Source organism: Drosophila biarmipes, unplaced genomic scaffold (assembly GCF_025231255.1).
Source record: "Drosophila biarmipes strain raj3 unplaced genomic scaffold, RU_DBia_V1.1 ptg000005l, whole genome shotgun sequence".
In the NCBI taxonomy this organism is placed as follows: Eukaryota; Metazoa; Arthropoda; class Insecta; order Diptera; family Drosophilidae; genus Drosophila; species Drosophila biarmipes.
This window is the reverse complement of record NW_026114527.1, coordinates 4,252,003-4,267,767: the sequence shown is the minus strand read 5'-3', so window position 1 is coordinate 4,267,767 and position 15,765 is coordinate 4,252,003. Positions and strand designations below refer to the sequence as shown.

Genomic DNA, 15,765 nt, shown 5'->3' with positions numbered 1-15,765 from the left:
TTGCTAGCCATTCACCGGAGCTTTTATTTCTATATTGCTCGCTTATGAGCTCGATGACATTTTGTTCCAGCAACGATTGGGCAAACTCGCAGTGGTTTAGGTTGATCATTTAGAGCAGTCCTCCTGGGATCTGCAGTTTCCTGCTATGTGGTTGAATTCCATACACTTAAAACACCTTTTGGGTGTTATCTTGGACCGGATTCTGCACCAGGTCCATCCCAACCTGAGTTTTCCCTTTTCTACGAGACGCCTCCCTATGTCGGGCATAACTCTTAGTGTGGCGGTTTGGGTGCCCCCGCACGCCGCCCGTAGTCCTACCACCGCAGATTCTGGCAGTTCCACATCAAACTGTGACTTAACCGCACATATGACATCCGTTTTGTCCGTGGTCTCGTCGATGTCCTCGATCAGCGTTGTCTCAGTCTGCGCTCTGACGTCAACATTGCTGCCCAGGACCGCTTTCATTTTGCTCTGAAGCTCTGCGGTTTTTGGGTCAGAGACCTTGTTTAGGAGGATTAGCAGTTCCCCCTTTGCCGTTCGCCTGACGGCCTGTACAGCTTGACCTAGGTCTTCCAGCTGCGGATCTGCCTTTACCTTTTTAAGGATGTCCGCGTAGGACCCCCCAGTAGATGTTGCGATAACTATCGCGTCATTTCGTGGCGGACGTACCTTGGGCTTCCTCGCCTTCGGTTCTACTTTTTTCCACTCCTGTGGGGGCTTTTGGGGCTTACTGGTGCTCTCGGTCGCAGCATGTTTGCCCCTATTTCCCCCTTGGCTAGCTTCGCTTGCCGGCGCCTTATGCATCGCCTTTTTTGCTGGCATGGCTAGCGTTTTCCCAGTTTCATGTCCCCTGGGTCGCTTGCTATTGCCGCTCGCGAGCACTTCTGCGCAGGTTTTTTTAGCGGTCACTTTCGCTCTTTCCTGTTCTTCGAGCATGCCTTGCACAGCCGACAGAACTTCTCTCTGGAGATAGTCGATTTCATCGACTATGTCCCGCATAGGGTTTGTGATGGAGCGCTTTCCGTCCATTAGCTTCTTCAGCTCCCTGGCCTTCGATCCAAGGTCAGTAAGCTGTTTCAGCACATCCCCTTGCTCTTCATCAGCAGCTTTTGGGCTGCCTTTCTCTACTATTGTGGGGGTGCCAGGCTGCTTGCCGATGCTCTCCGCCCTTTTTTCTGGCGATCTCGCCATCACATTGCTTTTTTTGAATGGGTCAGCTCCCATGTTGGCCCAGTCGGGAAAGCTGGACAGTGGCGTGTATAATCCGTCCGCATTAGCCGGCGCCGCCAGTCCTTTGCTTGCCGGCGTACCACCGCCCACCACCAGTCCAACTCCTAGGCTAGCTCCCGGGGGTTGTGCCCCCGGTCCCCTACCCACCATATCCCCGCCTGGGGAATTCACCGGTACTGCACTAAAATTTGGGCCTTTGCCCGCAGTGATCGGACTTTGATCAATTATTTAATATAAGAGAAAAAAAATCTTAGTGATAAGGTTTAGAAGTTTTATATTTATAATTTTCCGCGAGAAAATACCGCCTAGCGTCGAATGCTGCCAGCAGGCGGGAAATGCTCAGCCGCAGAGAGGCGAGCGGGGGTCGCAAGATGCTACCTCTCCAAACTAACGGGCAAGCTAATCGAGGAGGAGCAGCAGTTGTCCGCAGCGGTGACGATTGGGGGAGCATCGTACAAGGCCACGATTGACACCGGAGCAACAGCGAGCTTTATAACCAAGGAACTGGCGGACAACCTGGCTGCCCTTGGCGGCAAGTTAGGTTGGCAGACGGAAGGTGCGGCGGGATCGATGAACAGCTGGAGGTGGAGATCGCATTCGGGAACAAGCGACTAACCATGAGCCTGCTGATACTACCAGGGGTAGTGGATTCATTGGTGTTAGGATGGAACTTTCCAACACAAGTCGGAACGAGATAAGGTGCGCTGGACACGAGGTGATAATACCGGCCAGGAACCGACACAATGGGTGGCTCGAGGAGAGGCTATCGGTAGCAGTCGTACTACAGGAAACAGAGTACGTCGACACAGCGAAGTTCCTGGAGCCAGAGCTAGCCAGTTTCAAAACCATGACAGGAACGTCGAACATGGCAGAGCATCAAATAACGATGAAGGACGACAAACCAATAAAACAGCGATACTACCCGAAGAACCCGAAAGTTCAACTTCATTTACAGTGCCCGGAAAGGGCTTATTCCAGTGGAGAGTAATGGACTCCATTCGGCATCTGCGACCTTCCAGCGGACCGGGTAATTGGTCCCGAGAAGTCGCCGCGCTCATTTGCGTACCAGGACGATATCATAGTGATCGGACGCACACTAGAAGAGCACAAGGCAATTTTGAAAGAGAGGCGGCTGAAAGACGCTAATCTGAGATTGAACCCGGAAAAATGTCAGTTTTTCAAGAAGGAGCTGCTTTATTTGGGTCATAGAGTGACTAGCGACGTAATAGGCACAGATCCGGAAAAGGTAGCAGTCATCAGTTAGAGAGCTCCGACAGAACCTGGGAGTAGCATCATGGTATCGGCGATTTGTAGCTGACTTCGCAAAAATAGTCAAACCTCTCAACGATCTTCTGCGCAAGGGCAACAAGTGGGTGTGGACACTGCAACATCAGTCGGCATTCGAAGAGGTAAAGGCCAGGCTGGTGGCAGACCCCGTACTGGCGTGCCCGGATTTTGAAAAACCATTTGTCCTGCAAACGGACGCAAGTGACTACGGTATTGGGGCCATTTTGACCTAGGAAACTGAACGTGGCGAAAAGGTGATCTCTTACTCAAGCCGAACGCTTAACGGGGCAGAAAAAAACTACTCCACGACCGAGAAGGAGTGTTCGGCAATAGTCTGGGCGATCCGGAAACTGAAGCCATGTTTGGAAGGGTACCACTTCAAGGTGGTAACCGACCACATGGCACTGAAGTGGCTTAACAGCATCGAGAGCCCTTCAGGAAGGATCGCCAGATGGGCCCTGGAGTTGCAGCAGTATGACTTCGAAATAGCGTACAGGAAGGGACAACTCAATGTGGTGGCAGACGCATTATCAAGCCATCCACTACCAGTAACACTGCGGGGATCAAGGAGACAGCGGCGGCGGAAGCCTCCGCAGCATGCAGCTGGATTCAGGACATGCACGGAAAGATTAGGACCCAGCCGAAAAAGTACCCGGACTACGAAAAGGAGCGAGACACCTTGAACAGGAAAATTCCACACAGAGCAGGCAGTGAGGATGTCGCGACGTGGAAGATGTGCGTCCCGAAAGCTCTACGAGAAGAGGTGCTGAAAGAGAACCACGACTCACCGACAGCTGGCCATGTAGGATGCAGAAGGACAATAGCACGTCTGGCAACCCGGTTCTACTGGCCAGGCATGCACCGAGACGCACGAGCCCACGTAAGAGGGTTTGAGAAATGTATCAGATTCTACCCGAATCAGATGCAGGCAGCTGGGAAAATGCTAACGCAGGTGCCAGAGGAACCGTAGGCTACAGTATGCGCAGACTTCGTCGGACCCCTGCCGCGTTCAAAACACGGCAACCAAATGCTGCTGGTGCTGATAGACAAGTCCCTAAAGAAAGCGTTCAGGGAGCGCATCATCGCAAGGTTTGGGGTCCCGAAGATAGTCATAACGGACAACGGAGTACAGTTCAACAGCAAAACACAGTTCACGGCTCCATATACCCCGACAGAGAACCCGACAGAAATAGCAAACAGGACCGTGGAGACGATGATAGCGCAATTCACAGGGCAGGATCAGAGAAACTGGGACGAGATCATGCTGAGATCATGCTGGCAGTAAATACGATTGTTTCGGAATCCACAGGATACACGCCGGCGTTTATTACTACAGAGCGCCCTATACGACAGAGAGACCTTGGGAACAGGACGACCCACTGAGACCCCAGGGGAGAAGGCAAACAAACTCGGGGAAATCTTCGAGATTGTAAGGCAGAATCTGAAGAGAGCCTCCCAGGATCAGGCTAGGCATTACAACCTAAGGAGGAGACAATGGACACCAGCGGTGGGGGACGTCGTGTGGGCCAAGGAACATCATTTGTCAAAGGCGGCCGAGCGGTTCGCAGCAAAGTTGGCCCCAAGATACGACGGACCTTACCAGGTCACGGATTTTGCGTCACCAGTAATCTGCAAAATACGGTACGTGAACACAAAAAAAGAGAGAACCATCCACGTGAGCGAGCTGAAATAAGAACAAACACAGAACACATACGGCCAGCCACTAGCAGATATGTTAGACAAAAGGCAACAATAAAGTGTCAAAGAGTCTCAAAGGATACTACGAAAGGGTCCAAGGATAGCTCCAAGGATACCCAAAGGACACGAGGAGAAGGGTCCAAGGATAGCTCCAAGGATACCCAAAGGGCTCAAGGAAAAGGATCCAAGGATAGCTCCAAAGATACCCAAAGGACACGACGAATAGGGTCCAAGGATAGCTCCAAGGATACCCAAAGGGCACAAGGAAAAGGATCCAAGGATAGCTCCAAAGATACCCAAAGGACACGACGAAAAGGGTCCAAGGATAACTACAAGGATACCCAAAGGACACGAGGAAAAGGGTCCGAGGATAGCTCCAAGGATACCCGAAGGAAGCGATGAAAAGGGTCCAAGGATAGCTCCAAGGATGGCCAAAGGGTACAAGGAAAAGAGCCCGAGGATAATTTCAAGGATGCTCAGGAATACAAGGAAGGAACCCAATGATAGCTCCAAGGACTCTCAAAGAACACAGACAAAAGGGTCAAGGGATAACTCCAAGGAGAATCTAGGAAGGAGGGAATACAAGGATATCTCAAGGGAAAGCAAAAAAAAATAACTGGAGGACGGAAAAGACAACCATCAGACCGGAACGTCCAAACGCTCGGAGATGACTGAAAGGAAAATTTCCAGCGTAAGTCCGCCGAAGGAAGGGGAAGACGGCACAGATCAGAGAGCTGTACCGTAAAAACGGAATGTAAAAGGAGGGAGGCTGGAAGAAATAGCGGTACCGAGCAAAGAGGAAGGCTTAGAACCGAGGTGTCGAGGAAGGAACGGCCGGCGGCAAACGGTCATTTAGCGAGAACACCACCATGAGCACTAGAGTAACAAGGAGCGACGCACGGAAAGCGATGGCTGCCCGCCAGCCGGCCCAGAGGTCTTGCCCGGGGCAAGGATGGTCAACCACACGGCCTACCCGAACCTCGCGGCAAATCTGGAGGTGAGGAAAGCCCGATCCGGTGATCAGCTCTGATAGCGACGTCGAGCTGATCGAAGATCCGCGGCTGAAGCAGAGGAGGTGGCGGCTTCAGAAGGCCACCAGCGACACGGACGGCCGTATCCCAACCGGCACAACCAATGTCGAGTGGGTCAGCGAGGAGCCACCTGCGGGGCGACGGACTCCCCGCAGCCACGAGGACTAGGTAGCAGCAGCCACGCTGGAGTTCCGGCTAAACCTGGTGGCGCGGAGGAGGACGGAGGAAACGCGGCCGCGAGAGATGGAGGAGGACCCTGAAAGGCAGGCCCGTTTGCGACGAGCCGAGGAAGAGGAGCAGCAGCTGTGGGAGGAGCCGGCATGCCCACCCACTCCGAGGTATGTCGCCGAACAGTGGGTGCCGCCCCAGGAGGAGGCCGACGTTCGGGCTCCCTCCCCGGTCGCCACCACCGCCGCAACCTGATACGCCACCACCACCGACGAGGCGCGGCGGGGAATCTCCCCGATGGAGACCCGCGCGGCCACCCACGCCGAGGTTCGAACGGCCGCCGGCAGCAGAGTCGCACCCGCGCCGGACACGCCACAGTACCAACCCGGAGACCCGGTAGGACACCACGTCCGAACGGACATCCCGGCGGCGCACTTTACCCACAGCGTGCGGACGTTCGTGGCCGAAGGCGTGAGGTGGCGGCAACAGACGGCCGTCTGGACGTGGCCGGAGGGCCCCGCGGATGAGAAGGCGACGGTGGATGAGCCCCGGATTTGGGAGGAGACGGGACCTCGGGTGAGCCTGCTGGATCCTAGGACCCGTGGCCGGCCGGTCCTGTGGACCCCGTCGACACCGAGTACGCGACCATCGACGCCAGGTACTGGGCCAACGACACCGGCAGGGACACAAAACGCGGCGGAGCCTCAGGAGCGGGGGCCGTGGAAATGGCCGGAACCGACGGGAGGTGGAAGGCCAAGTTTGAAGCGGCAACATTCGGCGCCCGTGGTGTCCGAATCGGCGGCGCGTCCTTAGTTGGCGCGGACGATGTCGGCGCCGGAAGGCCAGCTGCGGCTTGGAGTCCCACAGCAGGAGTGGCCCGCAGGAATCGCGGAGGAACCGGCGTTGCGCGAGGCTCGCAACCTGGGCGGCAGGCGCAGCGTGTGGGTCAGGAACGGCGGACGCCGTGAGGCTGGCGCACGTGAGGCTGGGGCTCGCGGGCATGAGCGTTTTTGTGGAGCAGACCGAGATGAATCCGTGAATAAAATGTTGAAAACTTAACACTCAGAAGCTAAGGACCGGAGGGGGCGGGAAAGCGGCTGAAAGCATAAAGCAAAAGGGAGCATACATGGCAGCAACCTGAAACGAAGGGAAAGGGTTAGGGCGGAGGCATTGACAAAACTCCAGCTGACTTACCCGCTGCGAAGCCAATGCTAAGTCCTCTCCGCTCCCGCTCTCGAAGGGGTCTGCGTGGAGCCGGGTCAGCCAGCTGAGGGCGAATGAAGGATGAAAGTGAAGGAAAGTCGCAGAAAGGATAGGAGCGAAAGTGGGAAAAGGAAATTGAAACTCACCTTGAGAAGTCGCAAATTTTGCAGAATCACCAGATTACAGGGAAGGGGGCGCCTCGATAGGCGGTCGATTGGCACTGGACGATAGTGCGATCGATGGGCACAAGAAAAATTGAAATATCGGTGATGAGGAACATCGCGGCGAGCAAGTGGCAACGCCGCACCTGCGATATTGATATCGTGAGCAGGCCCCCTGGGTATCGATAGCCGATTAGTATCGGTGCCCAGTGGGAACAGATGGAGGATCGGCGCGGGAGATTTGAAGTTGCCATGCGGAGGACGTCCGGCGCTGTGAAAATGTAACAAGGTTAAAAGCGTCGAGGGAACGTCGAGGGAGCAACGAGGGAGCACCGAGGGAACCGGAACGAGGTGCGCTATGACTCAAGGGCTAGGATATACAAGGGAACGCCGTAGAGTGAGAGCGCTGATTTTTCTTAAATCTTTCCCGCAGGTGCCAGAGGAACCGTAGGCTACAGTATGCGCAGACTTCGTCGGAACCCTGCCGCGTTCAAAACACGGCAACCAAATGCTGCTGGTGCTGATAGACAAGTTCTCCAAGTGGCCTGAATTGGTGCCGCTGCGGAGCGCGACGGCCGAGTCCCTAAAGAAAGCGTTCAGGGAGCGCATCATCGCAAGGTTTGGGGTCCCGAAGATAGTCATAACGGACAACGGAGTACAGTTCAACAGCAAAATCTTCAAGAATTTTCTGGCCGAGATGGGAGCCAAGCAACAGTTCACGGCTCCATATACCCCGCAAGAGAACCCAACAGAACCCAAGGCAAACAAACTCGGGGAAATCTTGGAGATTGTAAGGCAGAATCTGAAGAGAGCCTCCCAGGATCAGGCTAGGCATTACAACCTAAGGAGGAGACAATGGACACCAGCGGTGGGGGACGTCGTGTGGGCCAAGGAACATCATTTGTCAAAGGCGGCCGAGCGGTTCGCAGCAAAGTTGGCCCCAAGATACGACGGACCTTACCAGGTCACAGATTTTGCGTCACCAGTAATCTGCAAAATACGGTACGTGAACACAAAAAAAGAGAGAACCATCCACGTGAGCGAGCTGAAATAAGAACAAACACAGAACACATACGGCCAGCCACTAGCAGATATGTTAGACAAAAGGCAACAATAAAGTGTCAAAGAGTCTCAAAGGATACTACGAAAGGGTCCAAGGATAGCTCCAAGGATACCCAAAGGACACGAGGAGAAGGGTCCAAGGATAGCTCCAAGGAAACCCAAAGGACACAAGGAAAAGGATCCAAGGATAGCCCCAAAGATACCCAAAGGACACGACGAAAAGGGTCCAAGGATAACTCCAAGGATACCAAAGGACACAATGAAAAGGGTCCAAGGATAGCTCCAAGGATACACAAAGGACACGAGGAAAAGGGACCAAAGATAGCTCCAAGAATACCCAAAGGACACGAGGAAAAGGGTCCGAGGATAGCTCCAAGGATACCCGAAGGAAGCGAGGAAAAGGGTCCAAGGATAGCTCCAAGGATGGCCAAAGGATACAAGGAAAAGAGCCCGAGGATAATTTCAAGGATGCTCAGGAATACAAGGAAGGAACCCAATGATAGCTCCAAGGACTCTCAAAGAACACAGACAAAAGGGTCAAGGGATAACTCCAAGGAGAATCTAGGAAGGAGGGAATACAAGGATATCTCAAGGGAAGGCAAAAAAAAAAAGCAACTGGGGGACGGAAAAGACAACCATCAGACCGGAACGTCCAAACGCTCGGAGATGACTGAAAGGAAAATTTCCAGCGTAAGTCCGCCGAAGGAAGGGGAAGACGGCACAGATCAGAGAGCTGTACCGTAAAAACGGAATGTAAAAGGAGGGAGGCTGGAAGAAATAGCGGTACCGAGCAAAGAGGAAGGCTTAGAACCGAGGTGTTGAGGAAGGAACGGCCGGCGGCAAACGGTCATTTAGCGAGAACACCACCATGAGCAGTAGAGTAACAAGGAGCGACGCACGGAAAGCGATGGCTGCCCGCCAGCCGGCCGAGAGGCGCGGAGGAGGACGGAGGAAACGCGGCTGCGAGAGATGGAGGAGGACCCTGAAAGGCAGGCCCGTTTGCGACGAGCCGAGGAAGAGGAGCAGCAGCTGTGGGAGGAGCCGGCATGCCCACCCACTCCGAGGTATGTCGCCGAAGAGTGGGTGCCGCCCCAGGAGGAGGACGACGTTCGGGCTCCCTCCCCGGTCGCCACCACCGCCGCAACCTGATACGCCACCACCACCGACAGGGCGCGGCGGGGAATCTCCCCGATGGAGACCCGCGCGGCCACCCACGCCGAGGTTCGAACGGCCGCCGGCAGCAGAGTCGCACCCGCGCCGGACACGCCACAGTACCAACCCGGAGACCCGGTAGGACACCACGTCCGAACGGACATCCCGGCGGCGCATTTGACCCACAGCGTGCGGACGTTCGTGGCCGAAGGCGTGAGGTGGCGGCAACGGCCGTCTGGACGTGGCCGGAGGGCCCCGCGGATGAGAAGGCGACGGTGGATGAGCCCCGGATTTGGGAGGAGACGGGACCTCGGGTGAGCCTGCTGGATCCTAGGACCCGTGGCCGGCCGGTCCTGTGGACCCCGCCGACACCGAGTACGCGACCATCGACGCCAAGTACTGGGCCAACGACACCGGCAGGGACACCAAACGCGGCGGAGCCTCAGGAGCGGGGGCCGTGGAAATGGCCGGAACCGACGGGAGGTGGAAGGCCAAGTTTGAAGCGGCAACATTCGGCGCCCGTGGAGTCCGAATCGGCGGCGCGTCCTTAGCTGAAATAAGAACAAACACAGAACACATACGGCCAGCCAGAAGCAGATATGTTTGACAAAAGGCAACAATAAAGTGTCAAAGAGTCTCAAAAGATACTACGAAAGGGTCCAACGATAGCTCCAAGGATACACGAAGGACACGAGGAAAAGGGACCAAATATAGCTCCAAGAATACCCAAAGGACACGAGGAGAAGGGTCCAAGGATAGCTCCAAGGATACTTAAAGGACACAAGGAAAAGGATCCAAGGATAGCTCCAAAACTACCCAAAGGACACGACGAATAGGGTCCAAGGATAGCTCCAAGGATACCCAAAGGGCACAAGGAAAAGGATCCAAGGATAGCTCCAAAGATACCCAAAGGACACGACGAAAAGGGTCCAAGGATAACTCCAAGGATACCCAAAGGACACAATGAAAGGGGTCCAAGGATAGCTCCAAGGATACACAAAGGACACGAGGAAAAGGGACCAAAGATAGCTCCAAGAATACCCAAAGGACACAAGGAAAAGGGTCCAAGGATAACTCCAAGGATACCCAAAGGACACAATGAAAGGGGTCCAAGGATAGCTCCAAGGATACATAAAGGACACGAGGAAAAGGGACCAAAGATAGCTCCAAGAATACCCAAAGGACACGAGGAAAAGGGTCCGAGGATAGCTCCAAGGATACCCGAAGGAAGCGAGGAAAAGGGTCCAAGGATAGCTCCAAGAATGGCCAAAGGATACAAGGAAAAGAGCCCGAGGATAATTTCAAGGATGCTCAGGAATACAAGGAAGGAACCCAAGGATAGTTCCAAGGACTCTCAAAGAACACGGACAAAAGGGTCAAGGGATAACTCCAAGGAGACTCTAGGATACGAAGGAGGGAATACAAGGATATCTCAAGGGAAAGCAAAAAAAAAAACAACTGGAGTACGGAAAAGACACAACCATCAGACCGGAACGTCCAAACGCTCGGAGATGACTGAAAGGAAAATTTCCAGCGATAGTCCGCCGAAGGAAGGGGAAGACGGCACAGATCAGAGAGCTGTACCGTAAAAACGGAATGTAAAAGGAGGGAGGCTGGAAGAAATAGCGGTACCGAGCAAAGAGGAAGGCTTAGAACCGAGGTGTCGAGGAAGGAACGGCGAGAACACCACCATGAGCACCAGAGTAACAAGCAGCAAAGTTGGCCCCAAGATACGACGGACCTTACCAGGTCACGGATTTTGCGTCACCAGTAATCTGCAAAATACGGTACGTGAACACAAAAAAAGAGAGAACCATCCACGTGAGCGAGCTGAAATAAGAACAAACACAGAACACATACGGCCAGCCACTAGCAGATATGTTAGACAAAAGGCAACAATAAAGTGTCAAAGAGTCTCAAAGGATACTACGAAAGGGTCCAAGGATAGCTCCAAGGATACCCGAAGGACACGTTGAATAGGGTCCAAGGATAGCTCCAAGGATACCCAAAGGACACGAGGAGAAGGATCCAAGGATAGCTCCAAGGAAACCCAAAGGACACAAGGAAAAGGATCCAAGGATAGCTCCAAAACTACCCAAAGGACACGACGAAAAGGGTCCAAGGATAACTCCAAGGATACCCAAAGGACACAATGAAAGGGGTCCAAGGATAGCTCCAAGGATACACAAAGGACACGAGGAAAAGGGACCAAAGATAGCTCCAAGAATACCCAAAGGACACGAGGAAAAGGGTCCGAGGATAGCTCCAAGGATACCCGAAGGAAGCGAGGAAAAGGGTCCAAGGATAGCTCCAAGAATGGCCAAAGGATACAAGGAAAAGAGCCCGAGGATAATTTCAAGGATGCTCAGGAATACAAGGAAGGAACCCAAGGATAGCTCCAAGGACTCTCAAAGAACACAGACAAAAAGGTCAAGGGATAACTCCAAGGAGACTCTAGGATACGAAGGAGGGAATACAAGGATATCTCAAGGGAAAGCAAAAAAAAAAACAACTGGAGGACGGAAAAGACACAACCATCAGACCGGAACGTCCAAACGCTCGGAGATGACTGAAAGGAAAATTTCCAGCGATAGTCCGCCGAAGGAAGGGGAAGACGGCACAGATCAGAGAGCTGTACCGTAAAAACGGAATGTAAAAGGAGGGAAGGTGGAAGAAATAGCGGTACCGAGCAAAGAGGAAGGCTTAGAACCGAGGTGTCGAGGAAGGAACGGCCGGCGGCAAACGGTCATTTAGCGAGAACACCACCATGAGCACCAGAGTAACAAGGAGCGACGCACGGAAAGCGATGGCTGCCCGCCAGCCGGCCGAGAGGTCTTGCCCGGGGCAAGGATGGTCAACCACACGGCCTACCCGAACCTCGCGGCAAACCTGGAGGCGAGGAAAGCCCGATCCGGTGATCAGCTCCGACAGCGACGTCGAGCTGATCGAAGATCCGCGGCTGAAGCAGAGGAGGTGGCGGCTTCAGAAGGCCACCAGCGACACGGACGGCCGTATCCCAACCGGCACAACCAATGTCGAGTGGGTCAGCGAGGAGCCACCTGCGGGGCGACGGTCTCCCCGCAGCCACGATGAGTAGTTAGCAGCAGCCACGCTGGAGTTCCGGCTAAACCTGGTGGCGCGGAGGAGGACGGAGGAAACGCGGCTGCGAGAGATGGAAGAGGACCCTGAAAGGCAGGCCCGTTTGCGACGAGCCGAGGAAGAGGAGCAGCAGCTGTGGGAGGAGCCGGCATGCCCACCCACTCCGAGGTATGTCGCCGAACAGTGGGTGCCGCCCCAGGAGGAGGCCGACGTTCGGGCTGCCTCTCCGCCGGGCTGGCTGCCGGAGGTGCCGCGGTACGAGGGGTCGCCGACGAGACCACCCTCACCGGAAGGCGAGGCGCTCCCACCCCGGTCGCCACCACCGCCGCAACCTGATACGCCACCACCACCGACGAGGCGCGGCGGGGAATCTCCCCGATGGAGACCCGCGCGGCCACCCACGCCGAGGTTCGAACGGCCGCCGGCAGCAGAGTCGCACCCGAGCCGGACACGCCACAGTACCAACCCGGAGACCCGGTAGGACACCACGGCGTGAGGTGGCGGCAACAGACGGCCGTCTGGTCGTGGCCAGAGGGCCCCGCGGATGAGAAGGCGACGGTGGATGAGCCCCGGATTTGGAAGGAGACGGGACCTCGGGTGAGCCTGCTGGATCCTAGGACCCGTGGCCGGCCGGTCCTGTGGACCCCGCCGACACCGAGTACGCGACCATCGACGCCAAGTACTGGGCCAACGACACCGGCAGGGACACGAAACGCGGCGGAGCCTCAGGAGCGGGGGCCGTGGAAATGGCCGGAACCGACGGGAGGTGGAAGGCCAAGTTTGAAGCGGCAACATTCGGCGCCCGTGGTGTCCGAATCGGCGGCGCGTCCTTAGTTGGCGCGGACGATGTCGGCGCCGGAAGGCCAGCTGTGGCTTGGAGTCCCACAGCAAGAGTGGCCCGCAGGAATCGCGGAGGAACCGGCGTTGCGCGAGGCTCGCAACCTGGGCGGCAGGCGCAGCGTGTGGGTCAGGAACGGCGGACGCCGTGAGGCTGGCGCACGTGAGGCTGGGGCTCGCGGGCATGAGCGTTTTTGTGGAGCAGACCGAGATGAATCCGTGAATAAAATGTTGAAAACTTAACACTCAGAAGCTAAGGACCGGAGGGGGCGGGAAAGCGGCTGAAAGCATAAAGAAAAAGGGAGCATACATGGCTGCAACCTGAAACGAAGGGAAAGGGTTAGGGCGGAGGCATAGACAAAACTCCAGCTGACTTACCCGCTGCGAAGCCAATGCTAAGTCCTCTCCGCTCCCGCTCTTGAAGGGGTCTGCGTGGAGCCGGGTCAGCCAGCTGAGGGCGAATGAAGGATGAAAGTGAAGGAAAGTCGCAGAAAGGATAGGAGCGAAAGTGGGAAAAGGAAATTGAAACTCACCTTGAGAAGTCGCAAATTTTGCAGAATCACCAGATTACAGGGAAGGGGGCGCCTCGATAGGCGGTCGATTTGCACTGGACGATAGTGCGATCGATGGGCACAAGAAAAATGGAAATATCGGTGATGAGGAACATCGCGGCAAGCAAGTGGCAACGCCGCACCTGCGATATTGATATCGTGAGCAGGCCCCCTGGGTATCGATAGCCGATTAGTATCGGTGCCCAGTGGGAACAGATGGAGGATCGGCGCGGGAGATTTAAAGTTGCCATGCGGAGGACGTCCGGCGCTGTGAAAATGTAACAAGGTTAAAAGCGTCGAGGGAACGTCGAGGGAGCAACGAGGGAGCACCGAGGGAACCGGAACGAGGTGCGCTATGACTCAAGGGCTAGGATATACAAGGGAACGCCGTAGAGTGAGAGCGCTGATTTTTCTTAAATCTTTCCCGCAGGTGCCAGAGGAACCGTAGGCTACAGTATGCGCAGACTTCGTCGGAACCCTGCCGCGTTCAAAACACGGCAACCAAATGCTGCTGGTGCTGATAGACAAGTTCTCCAAGTGGACTGAATTGGTGCCGCTGCGGAGCGCGACGGCCGAGTCCCTAAAGAAAGCGTTCAGGGAGCGCATCATCGCAAGGTTTGGGGTCCCGAAGATAGTCATAACGGACAACGGAGTACAGTTCAACAGCAAAATCTTCAAGACTTTTCTGGCCGAGATGGGAGCCAAGCAACAGTTCACGGCTCCATATACCCCGCAAGAGAACCCAACAGAACCCAAGGCAAACAAACTCGGGGAAATCTTGGAGATTGTAAGGCAGAATCTGAAGAGAGCCTCCCAGGATCAGGCTAGGCATTACAACCTAAGGAGGAGACAATGGACACCAGCGGTGGGCGACGTCGTGTGGGCCAAGGAACATCATTTGTCAAAGGCGGCCGAGCGGTTCGCAGCAAAGTTGGCCCCAAGATACGACGGACCTTACCAGGTCACGGATTTTGCGTCACCAGTAATCTGCAAAATACGGTACGTGAACACAAAAAAAGAGAGAACCATCCACGTGAGCGAGCTGAAATAAGAACAAACACAGAACACATACGGCCAGCCACTAGCAGATATGTTAGACAAAAGGCAACAATAAAGTGTCAAAGAGTCTCAAAGGATACTACGAAAGGGTCCAAGGATAGCTCCAAGGATACCCGAAGGACACGTTGAATAGGGTCCAAGGATAGCTCCAAGGATACCCAAAGGACACGAGGAGAAGGATCCAAGGATAGCTCCAAGGAAACCCAAAGGACACAAGGAAAAGGATCCAAGGATAGCTCCAAAACTACCCAAAGGACACGACGAAAAGGGTCCAAGGATAACTCCAAGGATACCCAAAGGACACAATGAAAGGGGTCCAAGGATAGCTCCAAGGATACACAAAGGACACGAGGAAAAGGGACCAAAGATAGCTCCAAGAATACCCAAAGGACACGAGGAAAAGGGTCCGAGGATAGCTCCAAGGATACCCGAAGGAAGCGAGGAAAAGGGTCCAAGGATAGCTTCAAGAATGGCCAAAGGATACAAGGAAAAGAGCCCGAGGATAATTTCAAGGATGCTCAGGAATACAAGGAAGGAACCCAAGGATAGCTCCAAGGACTCTCAAAGAACACAGACAAAAAGGTCAAGGGATAACTCCAAGGAGACTCTAGGATACGAAGGAGGGAATACAAGGATATCTCAAGGGAAAGCAAAAAAAAAACAACTGGAGGACGGAAAAGACACAACCATCAGACCGGAACGTCCAAACGCTCGGAGATGACTGAAAGGAAAATTTCCAGCGATAGACCGCCGAAGGAAGGGGAAGACGGCACAGATCAGAGAGCTGTACCGTAAAAACGGAATGTAAAAGGAGGGAAGGTGGAAGAAATAGCGGTACCGAGCAAAGAGGAAGGCTTAGAACCGAGGTGTCGAGGAAGGAACGGCCGGCGGCAAACGGTCATTTAGCGAGAACACCACCATGAGCACCAGAGTAACAAGGAGCGACGCACGGAAAGCGATGGATGCCCGCCAGCCGGCCGAGAGGTCTTGCCCGGGGCAAGGATGGTCAACCACACGGCCTACCCGAACCTCGCGGCAAACCTGGAGGCGAGGAAAGCCCGATCCGGTGATCAGCTCCGACAGCGACGTCGAGCTGATCGAAGATCCGCGGCTGAAGCAGAGGAGGTGGCGGCTTCAGAAGGCCACCAGCGACACGGACGGCCGTATCCCAACCGGCACAACCAATGTCGAGTGGGTCAGCGAGGAGCCACCTGCGGGGCGACGGTC

General features: G+C 54.9%; 1 protein-coding gene across 3 annotated transcripts in view; it reads left to right on the top strand.

Annotated features, from left to right (window-relative positions):
* The first annotated feature begins 7,113 nt into the window (after window positions 1-7,113).
* The window catches only part of LOC127011707 (cylicin-1-like), a 92,365-nt gene continuing 83,713 nt past the window's right edge, over window positions 7,114-15,765 (top strand). Inside the window, exons 1-2 of one of the 3 annotated variants that reach the window (XM_050889740.1) lie at window positions 7,114-8,655; window positions 15,405-15,492. In XM_050889740.1, the coding sequence (XP_050745697.1) occupies window positions 7,634-8,584 (951 nt within the window). In that variant the 5' untranslated portion in view covers window positions 7,114-7,633 and the 3' untranslated portion in view covers window positions 8,585-8,655; window positions 15,405-15,492. Of the gene's footprint in view, window positions 8,656-11,706; window positions 11,784-15,404; window positions 15,493-15,765 lie in introns of those variants that run through there. The other 2 variants (XM_050889741.1, XM_050889742.1) reach the window with 2 other exon arrangements.